Genomic DNA, 17,077 nt, shown 5'->3' with positions numbered 1-17,077 from the left:
ATTTATGTGTCCAGGTTAGAACTTCCCAAAAAGGAAACTTTTTGGCGAAAAAATGTGTACTTTTGTGTAATAGCATTCATATTTTGTGTAATTTTATATGCAAGTTGACAACACTTGCATATTCTTAACTATGGAGAACAATATGCACGATGCATAAATTGTGGTTATTTAAAGACGCCCAAAAAAAGAATATATATATATATATATATAATACTAATCTTAAAACCTTCTACGTTACTATTAAGAGCTGGTGTGCTTAAGTATCATCTTACTTTTAACATATACAATGTTCACGGAACAAGGATTTATACAAAGTAAAACATATACTAAAAGATTATTATTTTGAGAAGAGTGTTATAAAAGTTTGAGCGACATTTGTAGAAAAGTCGTTGAATATAAACTTGTTTAAAATTTAATGTGCAGAATTTCATGTTCATGTTCATGTACGAACGCTAAAACTCATAAATGTTCATGTAGAAACGCTAAAAATGACTTCATACTGTTGGTTTCTCTAGTAACGTATCTCAATACTGGTAGTTCCAAGTCGTATCCAAATATACCTGGAATGACTTGAATATACTAACAGATTACCAAGACGTGTTATCTAGTTGAAGTTAATTGCTATATACCAAAAGTAGATAAAAGTATCACGAAGAACTAAAGTTATATAAAGTCTCTTGGAATAATAGATAGCGATAACGATATCCATAACACACAATAATGTTGAAGTATGTAATACAAGACACTTTAACTATTTGATCAAAGGTACACGACCTTTTAGATATCATGAAGAGTATTCCACCTAGAATGATCTAGAAGGTTCTATGAGTTGATTATCAATGTAATTAATATATGAGAAGAGCATATGTGTGAACACCTATGAGTTTGAGGGATTTATGCTATTGGTTGATTGTGTGGACCTTGGTCATCAGTGACAAATATGAGGTCATTATTATTGAGGTTTACTTAGTATTTGAGGTCATGCTAGCTGAACGTTCTGAGGGAGTTCTGAGGGCTAACATGCTTAGAACAAGAATATAAATAGGGATGTAGATTCCCTTCAAATTGTAAAGAGTTTATATAGGAACTAACCATTAATAATATAAACAATCTGATCTTATAATTAAGAATGTCTTCAACTCCAATTAACAACGATTTTGCTACTGAAACTCATTTGCCCTTTACTTTATCAGAAGGTCAACTCCAACAAATAACACATTCCGGTTATTGGTTATGGTGAGGTGAATTTTGCACAGACGGAATCACAAATCAATTTTTGTAAGAACACTTTTTTCCACGTGGTGCTCAAAAAGTGTTCTTCTGTTAGTTTTGTGTAACATCAATTTTTCTCGTTCTATGCTAGGATGGAAACTGCGGCTAGGATAACATATCACACTGATTTCCCATTCCTAAGGAGCTGCGCGAGCAGTTCCTACTCAAATTCAATGACTTCGAATTCTTTGTACAGGTTCCAGAGCTCTAACTCTACTGTATGAAGAGTTAGCATCTTTGAGATATTAGATAATCAATTGCGCGCCTTCCTGCATGTAATATAGTAAGTTTAGTGGGTTTTGTGTAAGTGGGTTTTTTTACATACCGCCGATCTCTAGAACTAGTTTTCTTAAAGACCTGGTATTACAAATATCCATGGGGGCCTGACGATGTTGATGTATGTAATACAAGGCTCTTTAACATTGTGATCAAAGTACAAGATTTGTTATGTGAAAGAATATTCTAGTGTTGAAAGTTTGCAACCATCGAGTTTGTTCTAGAATGTCCTATGAGATACCAACCATAAAGTCCAAAGTGAAGTGTATGACCTATGTGGTCATTCATATGTTTGAGGGGTTTATGTTATTGGCTATTGTGTGAGCCTTAGTCATTTATGACTAATAGGAAGTTACGATTAATGTGTTTTAGTGAGCTTTGAGGTCATACTAGCTGAGTGTTCTGAGGGAGCTCTGAGGGCTAAACATGATTAGTAATCAATATATGTGTGTGACGTGCTAACTGAACGATCTGATGGTGTTCATTATGGTTAACATAAGATTTAGTGAAGATTATAAATAGGGATGAAGATTCCCTAGAAGTTGAGTTATTAGTTTATAGTCTCTAACGAATATACAGATAATTAAAGTTACTACTATATTACAATGTCTACTACACCAGTTAACAACTATCTTACTGAAGAAACAATTACTCCAGTCACCTTATCAGAAGGCCAACTTCAACAGTCAATGATGTATATATATAAAAAAAATATATTGATGACGTAAATCCAAAAATGGGGTTCATTTTTAATTTTCTCGAAAATCTATCCAGCGTCTATCACTTGGGAAAAGGTCTCAGCAACTGGTACTTTTCTTCTTTTCGCAGGTCTCTTGGTCGACTCTGTATCTCTATTTTCTTCAGTCTCATCTTTGTCAGTCTCATCTTTGTCAGTCTCATCTTTGTCAGTCTCATCTTTGTCAGTCTCATCTTTGCCAGTCTCATCTTCTGTATCTTTTCTTTTATTTCTTTCGTTTGAGCGACCAGTATCCTCTGGTTTAAACCCTTTGATCGTTACTTTGTGTGAACAGTTTAACACTGATGGTATCTTTTGGACCTTTTTGACTTTTTCAATGTTCAAAGCACGTAATGTCTTAACAGATAGGTCCTGAAATGTTTTGACTCTGAAGTCTATGTGATGTTGTTCAGACATGTCTTTCATGTGCAAAAGAAATAAACCAAAAAAAAAAATGTAAAAAAAGGGGAAAAGATTGTACATTTAAATATTTCTTCACAAAACTACCAAAAAAAAAAAAAATAAATAAATAAATAAATAAAAACAAAAAAAAAAAAAAATTCAATACTATACAAAAGTGATATCTTAAGTCAAACTCTTCTTACTTGTTTTGCTCTTCTTTAAATGCTTCCTGGTCCTTTTCTTTAACTTCTGAAAGCTCTTTTTCATCTTCTTTTCAGAAGCTTTCCTTTGAGCAACTGGTTCAATTTTTTTGTTTCTCAAAGATTTTCTTAAATATGCCCTCGTAGTTTCAACAGCATCATTCTGAACTCTACCGAGTTCAGGGATATACTTGCGAGGTAATCTAATTCTTTCCAAAATATCCCCCATTGATGGGTATTTGTAATCACAATCAGCAAGGTACTGAATGTATTCTGAATACATTAAGTGGACATATTTTGGCAATCTTCTTTTTTTTTCATCCTCCAATATATGATATATCAACTTCATGTAAGTAGGGGCTGAGAAAAGGAATGACAGGCACTCATTTAAAGAGTATGTTTTGCCATCAAAAAGTAAGTTTCGGATTTCATCCCTTGATTTTGGAAGCGAAGTTTTCCAAATTTTTTGAATCATTAATTCGATTTGCGGCATACAGGACTTATAATCAACACCAGTAATCCAATCAAGAAAGTCTAAAATTGTCACTGTTCTTTCCAAGTGTGTTTTTGCGTGATCCACAGCGTTCAAACCATTTAATTCATTGAAAAACCGCAATAATAATCTTTGGAATGCTTGAAGATAATCTTCTTTATTTTCTTCCTCCTCGATATTGAAAATTCTTGAACACTTGGTGAATGTTACTGTGTTAACGTTCAGGTAATTGTAGTACTGTAAAATTGCACCAAATTTTTTGGTAGTAACTCTAACATATGCTAACCAGCAAGGATCTTCAACTCCTTGAGGAAGAGCCAACTTGGAGTATGTTTTCTCAATTTTTTGTAATATTTTATTGTCTATTGCTTTTGGTGTCATTGATTAAAGAGGTACCTCAAGTACAAAGAAAATTTTATAACCTCAATGTATATATATATATGTACATCTGCTTGTCGCTAATTTTGCTTTTTTATCCTTATCGAAAGCACAATGAAAAAGCCACCTTACAATACTATGGTTGCCCCAAACGGGATGCTGTTAGCTCCACCCGTCATTATTCCCGAAAAGAAACACATTGGTGCACCACCAGTTGACGTCATTTGCGACCTATATGAGCAACTTTACACTAGAGAGTTTTTGGCCATACAGTGAGTTACCGAGTATTGAAGAACAAAAAATACATTTTTTATCGTGCAAGTTCTCCAAAAGCAAAAGCTTTGACATACTTTATACCTAGGGTTCACCAAATATTGCTCAACCAAGAGGAAGCAAAAGCCAGAAGCTTAAATTATGAACGTCCAAGATTGTTTGGTTCAAAAACAAACATTCTCTATGAAACAATGGATGAATTCTGTGCTCTTTATGGTTTTGATCTTTTAACACAACTACATATAGAAAAAGAAACAAGAGCAATATTAGAATCCAACATAACTCTACACAAAAGAGTACATTTATCAGGAGAGCACGAGTCCGAATTTCCCGTCATCTTAAAGGAACGTTTACTCATCATATTGTTCGAAAAAGAATCCATACAAATCGGTAAAGAAATGGAGCGGTCTGGAATCAAAAAACCTTATTGTGTTATTACACAAAAAGGTACGCCTAGCAATTTTGCAAAACTTTTTGCCGTTAAGCTTGCCCGGAGATTTGTGTCCTCTGTAATATTTATCGGTGATAGAGATGCGGAGGGTATTAACTCCTATAAAAAATGCAGAGAATTAATCCCTGAAATCACTTATATCAAAATTAATGATTTATTTTTTAATCCAGAGACATTACGGAAATACACAAAGAATCAAGATAGCTTGTTAAATGGGATCATCGCATCCTCTTCACTGCCTCAATTCATTATAGACTTGGCTAAGGACATCCAGGAAGGCAAAAATCCTCTTCATCTTGATAACAATTACCAGCTTGTGAAACATTTAGTTGCATTGATTTCCGAGACTGACTTTGTACAATACAAAGGTGGATATTGTGATTTGAATATTAGGAAGTAAAGAAGTCCGAAAGAAAATAAAAAAAATAAAAAAAAATAAAAAAAAATAAAAAAAAATAAAAAAATAAAAAAAAAATGTTTGCTATTGTGTTACTAGTTTTTCGTTTAGCTTGTTTAGTTTGTTTAGTTTCTGCAATTTTAGTTTGTCTTTTTATGTTTCATAACGTATCTCAATATGGGTAGTTTCAAGTCGTATCTACCAGTAATGACTTGAATATAGAAGCAGATTACCAAGATGATGCTATCCCGTCGAAATGATATAAAAATAGTTGATTGCTATAAAAATTGTTGATTGCTATAACCATGCAAGAATTGACGACGCAATAGAAAAAAAAAAAAATACAAAAATTTAAAACAATAATAAACTGTCATATAGTGCGGTTCAATGTGCTATATGTAATTTTGTTCTGACTTCTTTAGTTGTCGCGAATCAACTTCCAACTTTCATTAAAATGATTGCTTTATCAATACCAATTTCAGCTCTGCATAACTTATCCTTCTTTGTGCTTAAATCAAACAGAATATACTGTATTCTGTTGTCGTGAGTAAGTCTTAAATTCAAGGTAATTTGTGCGCAATTAGACTTACTATACGACATATACATAACAATGCTACAGTGTTTTTATTTTTTATTCATCCTAGTGCGTCAGAATTATTCATACCAATTCGCCCTAAATTTTTCGTACTAGCGCGCACTAAACTACACAGAAAATCATTGTAGCCAGACTGTGTCGCACTGGTTTGAAAATTTTAGATCGGATTGGTATGAAAAATTAGCGCGCATTTAGTATGAAGAAAAAATAAAAATACTGTATATGTGCTAAGAGCATACAAAAGATTATAAAACAGAGAAATTACTACTACACGATATACAGATATATATACAGATATATATACAATTAATTAAAGACTTATTTTACAATGACAGATAACAATATTACAAATAACCAGACAGAAGTCTGGACTAAAGAATATGTAGAGAAGGCATCTCTGACCCTACAACAGACAATTTTTTATTCCTTTCTTATACACAATCTCAAAATGTGTTAGGATACGTAGCAAATAAATAGCAATTAGTAAGTTGATTAGAACTATAAAATATATAAAATATCAAGAGAAATGTCCAACTATAAATACTAAAGACTTAATGAGACCAAGTGAGTGGCTCAAATAAAGAATTAGTAACGAACAAGTATGAATTAGTATTGACTGAGTAATGGGTGAGTAATGAATTAGTAATCTTGCCAATCAGTGATAGTATTTCATAACAATAATGTAGTGTTTGATTTTTTTTTTTTTTTACTAATTTTTTACAAATGTGAGTGGAGGGGAGTATTCAGGCGGTTTGTAATTAGAGTTCCAGAATTGGCTGAAATTTCTACGTTTACAACATTATAATATTACCTCTAAACAGAGCCGTTTCAAAGTTATGGGATGATTCTTCGATATCAATCAAACCTTATTGAACCCCACAAAACCCTAAACTGAAAGGCCACATCCAATTATAATAATTCCAACAGTCATGAGAAAACGTGGTTTTGAGAAATGTCGGAAATTGCACCAACAAGAGAGAAAAAATGGAAATACAAAAACCACATCCAGTAAGTAAGTAGTATTATCGGAAAAACCTAAAAATGAAGTTCCCATCAAACAAAATAAAAACCACACCAATTTCCGATAGACAAAAGCTTATTTTTTTTTCATTGTAATTGATTTCTGATCAGCTTGTGGCAGATGGAAAAAGCTTCATGACGCACCCCACATTCAGCGGGTGTTTTGGTCCACATCAAATATTAAAATCACACAAGTATATATATGACAGTTCAATCCTCCATGCTTTGATCAACATCTTTCTAGTCCAACAAACTAACTCAAAAGAATGCCTTCGCAAAAAACAATTAAAGAATCCAAAACAGACGTGTTGATCATCGGTGCTGGTCCATCAGGATTGATGTGTGCTGTGTGGTTAGCAAGATGTGGAATCCCTTTTAGAATCATTGATAAACGTGATGGAAAAATCTTTGCTGGTCAAGCTGATGGTTTACAAAGTCGTTCTTTTGAAATCTTCCAATCATTTAGTGAAGATCAATTTGATTTTGTCACTTTGGATAAAGCTTGGAAAGCTTCTAATGATATGATGGAAATGAGTTTCTGGTCACCTGATGAAAAGGGTAACTTGGCTAGAAGATCACGTATTCCTGATTTCATCCCTGGTATTTCAAGATTCCATGAATGTGTTATCCACCAAGGTAAGATTGAAAATTGGCTTTGTAATTCAATTGATGAATTTTCCGAGGGCAAAGTTAAGGTTGAACGTCCATACTTGCCAGTGTCCATTAAAATTGATGAAACTAAAAAGGATGATCAAGATTATGCGGTTGAGATCTTGGTGAAGAAGTTGGCTGATGATATGGCTGCTCCAGAACAATATGGAAACATTGCTAATGGATTATTTAGAGCTTTTGAAGGTGATCAAGACAAGTTTTATGCTGATCATGTTAGTGAAGGAAATGTCGAAGATTTTGAACTTATCAAGGCCAAGTATGTTCTTGGATCTGATGGTGCTCACAGTTGGGTTAGAAAACAATTGGAGATTGAGATGCAAGGTGAATCAACTGATTTCATTTGGGGAGTTGTTGATGTGGTTCCAATTACCGATTTCCCTGATATTAGAAGTAGATGTGCTATCCACTCCAAAGATAGTGGATCAATGATGGTTATTCCTAGAGAAAATGACTTGTGTCGTTTTTACATCCAATTGAAGGAAGTTTCTAGAGAAGATGATGGTAACAACACTGCCGATGGAGCCAAATCCAAGGGAAGAATCGACAGGTCTAAAATCACACCTGAATCTATTGTCAAGCAAGCCAAGGATATCATCAAGCCTTTCAAGTTGGACGTTACTGATGTTAGTTGGTTCACTGGTTATCAAATTGGTCAACGTGTAGCCACTGGTTTCCACAGAAACAACCGTGTGTTTATTTCCGGTGATGCATGCCACACCCATTCACCAAAAGCCGGTCAAGGTATGAATGTGTCAATGCAAGATGCTTACAACTTGGGATTCAAATTTGCTTTAGTTTGTAAAGGATTGGCCAAACTGGACATTTTACAAACTTATGAATTGGAAAGAAAGAAAGTTGCTCATGATTTGATTAATTTTGATCACAAGTTTTCTCGTTTGTTTAGTGGTAAACCAATGATCCCTAGTGCTGAAAAGTTGGAAGGTTCAACAAACGAGGAAGGTGGTGTTGATTTGGATGAATTCCATCAAGTTTATGTCCAAGGTGGTAAATTTGCTAGTGGAACAATTTCCGATTATCAAGATTCAGTAATGGTTAAGAGAACCGGTGCGAAGGCTCGTGAAGGTGAAGAATCAGAAGGAGTTTTCCATCCATTGGCTAATAAAGTTGCTGTTGGTAGAAGATTGTTTAGTGATTTGGTCTTGGGTCAAATTGATTACAAGTTGTTGCATTTGGCTGACAAGATGCCCTCAGATGGAAGATTTAGAGTTTTGATCTTCCCAGGAGATTTACACCAACATAAATCCAATTGGGATATCTTGAACAAGTTTAACGATGTGATTCAAGGTGAAGACAGCTTTGTTAAACGTTATACTCCAGTTAATGCATTTGGCAATTCAGTCATTGAAATCTTGACCATACATGCATCACAAAGAAACGATATTGAGTTCCATGATTTCCCACAATTCACTAGATCAATCGATTTCAAAGGACGTACTGATTACTGGAGCATCTTCAGCGGTGCTGGGAAATCATATGATGGAGTTTCGGTTGATATTTACAAGACTTATGGAATTGATAAGAAAGCTGGAGCCATTTTGATTGCTAGACCTGATACTCATATTGCTCAAGTGGTTGAGTTCTCCTTGGATGGATTGAAACAAGTTGATGAGTACTTCAGTGGATTTATGATTGATCAGAGAAACAAGGTGTCGCCAGAGAAGGACAAGAGTGTGAATGATGCAATTAGGTTTGTCCAACCAAGATTGGCCGTTTAAAAAACAGCATACATTCAATTATATGACTTTATCTATTTTATTTACAAGTTATACTAATGTAATAAATGTCTACTTCTATTCTAAGTTTTGTTTACTTTTCATCATTTCCCTTTGTAACCGCTTCTTCTCCTCCCAAAACTTTTCTGCTTCAAATACCGCATTCAAAGCTTTACCCATTGTATCAAAATCAGTCATTAATCCCACATGAGCCGCATCACTAGCAAATTTGCCAACAATTTCTCCCGTGCCACTATGTTTATCATAATAAGTAAAGCCTTTCTTTTCCGGCATTAACCATTTCTGATGAATGACTCCATCTCCATGACCATAAAAGAACTCGTAGTAATTACCATCTTTGATATCTTGTCTCAGACGAACAAGGGATCCACGCACGGAGGGGACTTTATTGCCATAGACGATGGCCATTGGTGGGTATTCTGCTGCTAATTTTGGATCATGTTCTAGGGAGAGGACGTATTTCTTGGTTGATTCTAGGGTTTCAGTCAAGTATCGATACGATTCGGCAAATGTGAATGAGAAGTGGTCGGGGCGTGGCGTGGATTGGGATCCGGTGGAATCAACACCTGGTACTGCAGCTGTTGCAGCTGGAGGTTGTGGTTCAGAGGCACAGGAATTGCCATTTTTGGATGCTGTTGATGTAGATGCTGATGCAGATGAAGATGAGGTTGGTGGTGTTGAATAGGACGAAGATGTGCTCATGGGTGCTGCTGAATCAGCAGAATTAGTTTTACTCTTTTTCAATGATGATGAACGATACATTTTGGAAAATTTCGAACTAATCAGATTGATACTAGGGAAAGTTGATGATGAAGTTAAGGACGATGGTGGTGATGAAGATCTAGTGGATCGAAGACTTGACATTGTTGAACTATCTTGATCTTTTAATTTCTTCAATTTAGATTCAGCTTCAATTTTCCGATTTTTTGCAACCAAGGGATTCAAATTATATTCAACCCAATTATCAGGATTGAAAAAATCAATCTTGTACTTTTCCTTTGTTTTATAATTGTAAAAAGTTTCTCCACTTAATGGTAAAAATACAAAACTTGATCTCATCATAAAATTAGTTTCAAATGTAAGAATCTTGTCTGAAAATAATACCGAGTCACCAAATCGAATAGGTCCAAGAATATTTAAACATTCACTAGGTGATCCAACATACACCACCGATCGAAACAATTTGGGATTCCTTTGCACTGTTCCATGAACCATTAATCCACCCATTGAATGAGCAATTACCAATGTCGGTTTACCAGTTTCTTGATAAATCTTGGTGAGAAATTGTTCTAATTTTTGTGACACATACTCACCACCCAATCGCCAATCATAACCAAATTCCTGAATATTTACATTTGGATTTGAGTCCAATTTTTTTATCAATTTGCGACAAATGTCAATGGGTCCAATGTGTGATAATACCCCATCGGGGTAAATTTTGTCTTCAGCATTCCATTCATCTTCTTTGTTTGGTCCTAAAAGAAGATTAATTTTTCGTAAATTGAATCCTGCTTTTAGTGGAATCCAAATCCGTTTATGAGTTTTGGTATCTCGAAGAATGGATCCTCTATATCCACCCATTATGACAATATTACCATCAATTCGATCATATATAGTTTCATAATCAGCTAGTTCCTTTTTATTTTTCAAAGGTAGGAGTTCTGTAAAATTGGGAGTAAATGCATGTTTGATTGCTTCTGATCTACCACCATCAACTCCTTTAAACCCCTTGAAATAGTTTTCTTCATCAACAGTACTAATTGATTGCTGCCTCTGTAATCTCAATTCCACTTTTCGTTGTAATTCTTCATCAATTTTATGATCTTCATCATGTCCAACAAATGGTACATCAATTTTCTTCAACAGACTTAGATGTCGCGTAATGTTTTCCTTGAGGGAAGAAAATCCACCACCAAATGGTAATGCAAATGAAAACACTTTTTCATGAGGGTTATATTGTTTCATTTTGTTATCGGAAAATGTGTGATCGCCAATTTTGATTATTTGATCTTCAGTAGGTTGATCAGGATCAGCTGTTGGGTGATCTCTATTCTTGTCAGATTCATAGCCATCATGTACATCTTTGATTGAATCACCACCAACTATTGATTCAGCATCAGTTTTAGATAGTCGACGATTAACTGTATGGGTTGCAGAAACTGGATTATAGTCAGCGACCCGAAGATCATCATCATTGGCAGCACCACTGGCAGCACCACTGGCAGCACCGTTCTTGCGTCTGTCGTTGTTGCTTACTGCATTATAACTATGCACATTAACACTGTCATCTTCTCCTTCACCTTCTTCTTCATCTTCACTATCCATACTATCTTCCTCATTCAGATAATCATCTTCATTTAGCAACTTTGCCTGATATTTATTTCCTTCAAATGTACCAAAAGTAGGTTGCGGCAGTAAATAGCTTAATTGATCTGATTTGGGTGATTTTGGAGGAGACGTAGAAGCCAAAGCAGATCGGTGATTGTCTTTTGTTGGATCATCAACCATTGGGTGAAAAGTAAAAGATGCTTGTAGTTTTTTTTTTTTCTTGGGGGGAGTAGTATATCTTCTATATTTTTGGAAATAGCAAAAAAAAGTAAATACTATTATGCTTTGTATTTTTGACGTGAAAAGAATATGTGTGTGTGTGTTTGGTGGTAATGGTGATGGTGATGGTGGTGGTGGTGCTGTGTGTGTGTGTTCTATCTAGTTTGCTTTGGTAATTAAAGGAAATTGATTTGATAACTGGTATAGGTATAATATATAATTTTTTTAATTTTTATTTTTTAAAATGCGCGGATATAAATTTGAGGGAAACAGCCGGAACCAAAAAAAGGAAAAGAAACCGAAACAAACCGAAACAAATCGAAACAATAAGAATTTGTCACAAGACTCTAAGAGGGAAAAAGAGAGGAAACGGAAGTATAACTCAAAGTGTAAGAAGCAGAATGATAAGTAATGCACCTGTTAATATATATATATATATTGTCAAATGAAAAGAGAATTTGGATTTGATGTTGAATTACAGTAAAACTCCGAGAATTTCGGTTTGATTGGAGCAACATATAGACACACACAACACACGTAAAACATGACCCACCCAACTAAAATCCAAAGCTGAACTAATGCTAGGTTATGCTACAGTTTTTAGTAACATTAGTCGGACTTTTGTAATTGACATTACCCCCACACATATTTATATAACAACAATAGCACAACACCCTACCGGAAATATGTGTCCTATATTGCGTCTTTATTCTTCATTAAAACAATTCTAACTTACATATCCGTAAACATAAACATGCGTATACAATGAAAAAACCATCAATTCATCCCCCTTATTCCTACGTGCTCCTAGTTTCTGTGTCTCTTTGTGGCTTTTCTTTTTTTTTGACATATTATTACGTGATAGATTTGGATATAAATTTTCTTGTTATATTATATATTGTACCAATCGGACTCGGAATTAAAAAAAAAAGAAAAACATCTCTATTTTATATCCGATCGCACTTTATCTCTCACCCAACTAAAAAATATACACACAGGATAACAAAAGAGGCTATTTTTCAAAGGTAATAAACCTGATACGTAGATTGTTACATTTTTGTGTGTGTGTGTGATATGTACATAATATCTATACGAGTTCCAGTAATAAAACAATTGTTGTTTGTCAATGTTCATTTTGTGGGTTCTCTCTTTCTTTCTCTCTCTCTCTCTCTCCTTTTATTGTCTGTTTTCTTCACTATTCAATACTCCTTTCAACCAATTACTCTTGCCTGTTGTTGTTGCAACACCAGAATCACTACCCGTCATAGTTGTATTTGAAGTAGTACTAGTGACATTGCCATCTATACTGGTATTGTTGTTGCTATTGTTATTGTTAAAAGTAGCATCATCGTTATTCATTAGACTGCCAACACTTCCAATGCTATGTCCTCCTCCCAAGTTACTGTTGCTATTGTTATTAGAATGAAGATTAATAGGTATAGGTAGGTTCTTTATAGATGGTAGACTATGGGTTGTATTACCACTACCACTTGCATCTTGACTTGTTATACCAACAATACTATGATCGTGTGTTTGTGCAGTAGGTGTTGAAGTCAGATGAAAGCTTTGTACCATAGGAGACTTGATTGACCCTGCACCTGCTCCACCATTGTTATTGCTATTGTTCATAAAAGTAGGTCTAGCTTGAGCCACTGATAATGAACCACCACTATGTTGTTGCTGCTGTTGCTGTTGCTGTTGCTGTTGCTGCTGTTGAAATGAAGGCCTACCATTATTATTACTACTTGGTCCAAATGACATATGAAACATTGGTGATAATGGACTCACCAAATGATTTGTACTTGAAACAACCGAGGAAGCAGATTTAGGAGGTTGTGGAAAATTAGCACCAATATTCTTTAACCCACTAATTGAAGAATTATGTAATGAAATAGGATGCATCTCACTCATTGCTGACCTAGGTACTTGTACTGATGGTGCTGATGGTACTTGAGCCAGCTTAGGTCCATCCACATCCATGAAATCTAAATCTTCATCTTCACCATCACCATCGCTTCCACCATAAGTTGAATGACGAAGTGATAATGGTTGTGGTCTCTTTTTTGGTTTAAATGTGTGTCTAGGCAATTTCAACTCTTCAGAGGAAGAAGTTGTAGTAGCTGTTTGCATAGGCGAATCTTGCTGCTGCTGTTGTTGTTGTTGTTGTTGTTGTTGTTGTATAGGAGGTAATGTAGTACTCTGTTGTTGTGAATACTACAGTTGATCAGCTTGAGGAGGCAATGGAGGTAATGGTTTGTGATAAGTGGTTGATTGTGTCATGAGTGATTGACTATCAGGCGATTGTTGCTGATTAACTGGTGAGTGTCGTGGTAATTGCAGTTGCTGTAATTGCAGTTGCAGTTGCAGTATTGATTGTTGTAATGGAACCAGATAATGTCCACCATTGGTGAAACCACCCTGTATAGGAACTTGATTGGAAAATGTTTGAGCTTGTGGCAATGGTGATTGTTGCTGTTGCTGTTGTTGCTGTTGTTGTTGTTGTCCTTGAATGGTGTTATTATACATTTGGTTGTTATATTGAGATTGAGTAAATGAAGGAATAGAGCTTTGTGAAGCTGGTAGTTGTCCATATGTATATCCTGATTGTCTTTGCTGTTGCAAATTTGCTTCTTGTCGCTGCTGTTGCTGCTGTTGTTGCTGTTGCTGTTGCTGTTGCTGCTGCTGCTGCTTCTTTTGTTCACTCTGTTTCAACTTCTTCTTCATTTTCGATCGTTCAATCAACAACTTACTATCACTTTTATCTTTAGTCAAATAAGTTTCATAAGCATGAACAGTTTGTTTATGTTGACGCAAATTATCCAATCTACTAAAATTTTTTGAACAATATGGACAAGTAAATGGTCGTTCACCAGTATGTTTTCTCTTGTGTCTTGCCAAATGTTCACTTCTAGTAAATGACATATTACATCCAGGGTATCCAGTACATTGAAATACTCGTCCTTTACTTGATCGTTTACTTTTAGGTTTGGATCCATTGGTGTTGTTTGATGAAGATGAGGCTGCAGACTCTGTTGAAGAAGAAGATGAAATGGTTGAAATAGTTGAATGAGTTGCATTAGTTATAGTGGGTGTCAATTGAGGGAAGGAAGACAAAACATTGGCAGTGGTGGCGTTAGAAATGTTGTTGGGACTGTTATTAATATTGTTATTATTGTCATTGTTGTTGTTATTGATATTACTGGTGAGCGGTGGTGGTGGTGCTCGTAGTGAAGGTAAAGGATAATGATGTTGTGATGATATTATAGGTGGTGGAGGTAAACTTGAATTTAATTGAGATCGATGCGAGTGTGAGTGTGGGTGTAGTGGTAAATGTGGAGGAGGCAGTTGCAGATTACCAACAGTGGTTGTAAATGGACGATGATGATGATGATGAGAAGATGATATTGGTGGTAGTGAGTTTATGCCTGGTAAATGTGGCTGTGGTGGTTGCAGTTGTTGATGCTGTTGCATATGCATTTGAGTTGGTGATTGAGGTGACTGTACTGTGTTCATTTTGAAAAAGAATGCTTTACTCCTCTTATGCTTGGTATTGTTTTTGTATATATGCTGTTCCTGTGATTAAGTATTACAATTTATATGACCATTGACAAAAATTGTCCTCCTCTCTCTCTCTCCTTTTGAATAGAAAAAAAAAAATAAAAAAAGTTTTGACAGTTGTAAAAAGTGGACACGGCAATAGTGTAGATGTTAGTGTATGTATGTAGTAACAATAGAAAGTAGTGACTGTAGTAGTTAGTTAAATACACTCTTTGGATTTGTTTAAACACTAGTTGGGAAGGATGGGTAATATATTATTGCAAATATTAATTTGTAGTTGAGTCCTTGCGTGTGTATGTATGTATTTACAAGTGAAAAAAAAAAAAAGGTATTGGTGGTAGATAACTGCTGATGAAGAGTACAAAGTAGGGTATATTGCCTGTTTCTTTCTCTTTCTCTTTTGCTCTCTTACTCTCTATAGTTTGAGTATATATATATATATATTCTCTTTAAATTGGGTGTGTTGTTGTAAAAAAAAGAAGAGGAAGAAGAAGCAAAAAAAAAAATAAAAATTGTATATTGTATATTGTATATTGTATTGTTCCTTTGTTCCTTTGTTGTTAATATTTTTTTATTTTTTTTTTTGTATTTTCTCTCGTGTCGTGTTGGTGTTGGTGTTGGTGTTGGTGTTCCTTTTTTTTTAATTTTTTTATTTTAAACAGCTTTCTTTGTGTGTACTTATATATGTATGTTTGGATGTAATGTAATGTAATTTGTTTTTTTTTCTCTTCGTTTAAATAAATAAAGAATATTCTTTTTTTTTGTTCTCCTTATTTTCGTTATAGACGCACAGTGACGTAACAAAGGGGTATAAGAACAAGAGAGAGAGAGAGAGAGAGTAAACAGATTGTCCACACCATCATAGTTTGTAATCTATCAAATAACTCCTCTTCAAGTGTACCTATAAGATGCTTATACTTAAAAACCTTTGTCTTAAATAAGTGTGTTTAAACAACCCCATCACGCACACACACACACACACTAATGTATAAAATTTCTAAAAAATGGTCCAATTGTATCTTTTGTGACAGAAGAAAAAAAAAAAAAAATAAAAAAATAAAGAAAATCAACACAGTCACATTCTTTTACTACCAACATAGGATATACCTTAATCTTAGAATGAGGTAGTAGTACTATACAAAGGACACTTCTCTTTCTCATCATCATCATCATCATCATCTACTCATCTAATTAACTTGTTTTACTCTAAGTATATAACATTACTAAAGAGAAGAAAAACTGACGATGGAAACTGATGTGTGATTAAAGGCTTAGGTATGCATACAATTTAACTTAACTTAACCACAAGTACTAATAATAATATGCAAGGGTGGTATATATATAAAAGTCGTGTACTAATGACAAGACAAAAAGAACAAGAAAAACACTGTATATATAAAACCAGACCATCTTTGCATATGAAAGTTTTTTTGTGTAAGTAACGAAAAGAAGGAAAGAAAGAAAGAAAGAAAAGAAGAGTTCTTTAGAATACGACTCAAACAACAGTGCAAAACAACAAAGACAATTACAAAATCTATAGTTACACTACTACTTCCTATTGTTCTCTCTCTAACAAAGAAAAAAGAAATGATAATAATAATGAGAGAGGGCTAGAACATTTTTTATTAATAACTTAAAACCTCAAACCTCACATCTATTTCACTAAAGTAGTTAAGGAAAAGAAGTGGTGATTATTCTAAATAACTGTATGTGATTGGTCAGTTTAATTTTAATTATTATATTAATTCTAAAATAAAGGTACATACCACGCATCTCATCTAAGGAACAAAATTTTCCGTTTTAAGGAGAGAGGGGTAAACCAAAGAAAGAGAGAACAAAAGAAATTAAAAAGAAATTTCTTTTTTATTTTTTCTTTTATTTTTATTTTTTTTTTTTTTGTGGCTCTGGGTTGGTAATTTAATTTACTATAAACATACATTATCGTATACATATATACATATATACATATATCGTATATACACATCAATTCACTCCTATTCTTATTCTTAATCTTAATCTTATTTCCCCACCTTCCCATCTTCCCCACTGCTTT

At 34.3% G+C, this 17,077-nt stretch overlaps 6 protein-coding genes across 6 annotated transcripts; 2 read left to right on the top strand and 4 right to left on the bottom strand. All coding sequences in view use genetic code 12, as the record gives it.

The window, feature by feature from the left end:
* Nucleotides 1–2,314: 2,314 nt before the first annotated feature.
* Nucleotides 2,315–3,760, bottom strand: I9W82_002208 (uncharacterized protein; the record flags this gene model as incomplete). The annotated part of the gene is made up of 2 exons (XM_067691038.1): nucleotides 2,315–2,679; nucleotides 2,890–3,760. The coding sequence occupies 2 exons, from the start codon at nucleotides 3,758–3,760 to the stop codon at nucleotides 2,315–2,317; spliced, it is 1,236 nt and encodes a 411-aa protein (XP_067549443.1).
* Nucleotides 3,761–3,871: 111 nt separating this feature from the next.
* On the top strand, nucleotides 3,872–4,881 carry I9W82_002207 (uncharacterized protein; the record flags this gene model as incomplete). Its single annotated transcript, XM_067691037.1, has 2 exons — nucleotides 3,872–3,918; nucleotides 4,080–4,881. 2 exons carry the CDS (start codon nucleotides 3,872–3,874, stop codon nucleotides 4,879–4,881), a joined length of 849 nt encoding a protein of 282 aa, XP_067549442.1.
* A 1,878-nt stretch (nucleotides 4,882–6,759) lies between these two features.
* On the top strand, nucleotides 6,760–8,901 carry I9W82_002206 (uncharacterized protein; the record flags this gene model as incomplete). The annotated part of the gene is made up of 1 exon (XM_067691036.1): nucleotides 6,760–8,901. The coding sequence occupies one exon, from the start codon at nucleotides 6,760–6,762 to the stop codon at nucleotides 8,899–8,901; it is 2,142 nt and encodes a 713-aa protein (XP_067549441.1).
* Nucleotides 8,902–8,976: 75 nt separating this feature from the next.
* Nucleotides 8,977–11,427, bottom strand: I9W82_002205 (uncharacterized protein; the record flags this gene model as incomplete). Its single annotated transcript, XM_067691035.1, has 1 exon — nucleotides 8,977–11,427. The coding sequence occupies one exon, from the start codon at nucleotides 11,425–11,427 to the stop codon at nucleotides 8,977–8,979; it is 2,451 nt and encodes an 816-aa protein (XP_067549440.1).
* A 1,215-nt stretch (nucleotides 11,428–12,642) lies between these two features.
* On the bottom strand, nucleotides 12,643–13,596 carry I9W82_002204 (BCR1; the record flags this gene model as incomplete). The annotated part of the gene is made up of 1 exon (XM_067691034.1): nucleotides 12,643–13,596. One exon carries the CDS (start codon nucleotides 13,594–13,596, stop codon nucleotides 12,643–12,645), a length of 954 nt encoding a protein of 317 aa, XP_067549439.1.
* Nucleotides 13,597–13,680: 84 nt separating this feature from the next.
* Nucleotides 13,681–14,979, bottom strand: I9W82_002203 (C2H2-type zinc finger protein; the record flags this gene model as incomplete). The annotated part of the gene is made up of 1 exon (XM_067691033.1): nucleotides 13,681–14,979. The coding sequence occupies one exon, from the start codon at nucleotides 14,977–14,979 to the stop codon at nucleotides 13,681–13,683; it is 1,299 nt and encodes a 432-aa protein (XP_067549438.1).
* Nucleotides 14,980–17,077: the final 2,098 nt, after the last annotated feature.

This window comes from Candida metapsilosis (assembly GCF_017655625.1).
Source record: "Candida metapsilosis strain BP57 chromosome Unknown scaffold2, whole genome shotgun sequence".
Lineage (NCBI taxonomy): Eukaryota > Fungi > Ascomycota > Pichiomycetes > Serinales > Debaryomycetaceae > Lodderomyces > Lodderomyces metapsilosis.
This window is presented reverse-complemented; position numbering and strand designations above follow the sequence as displayed.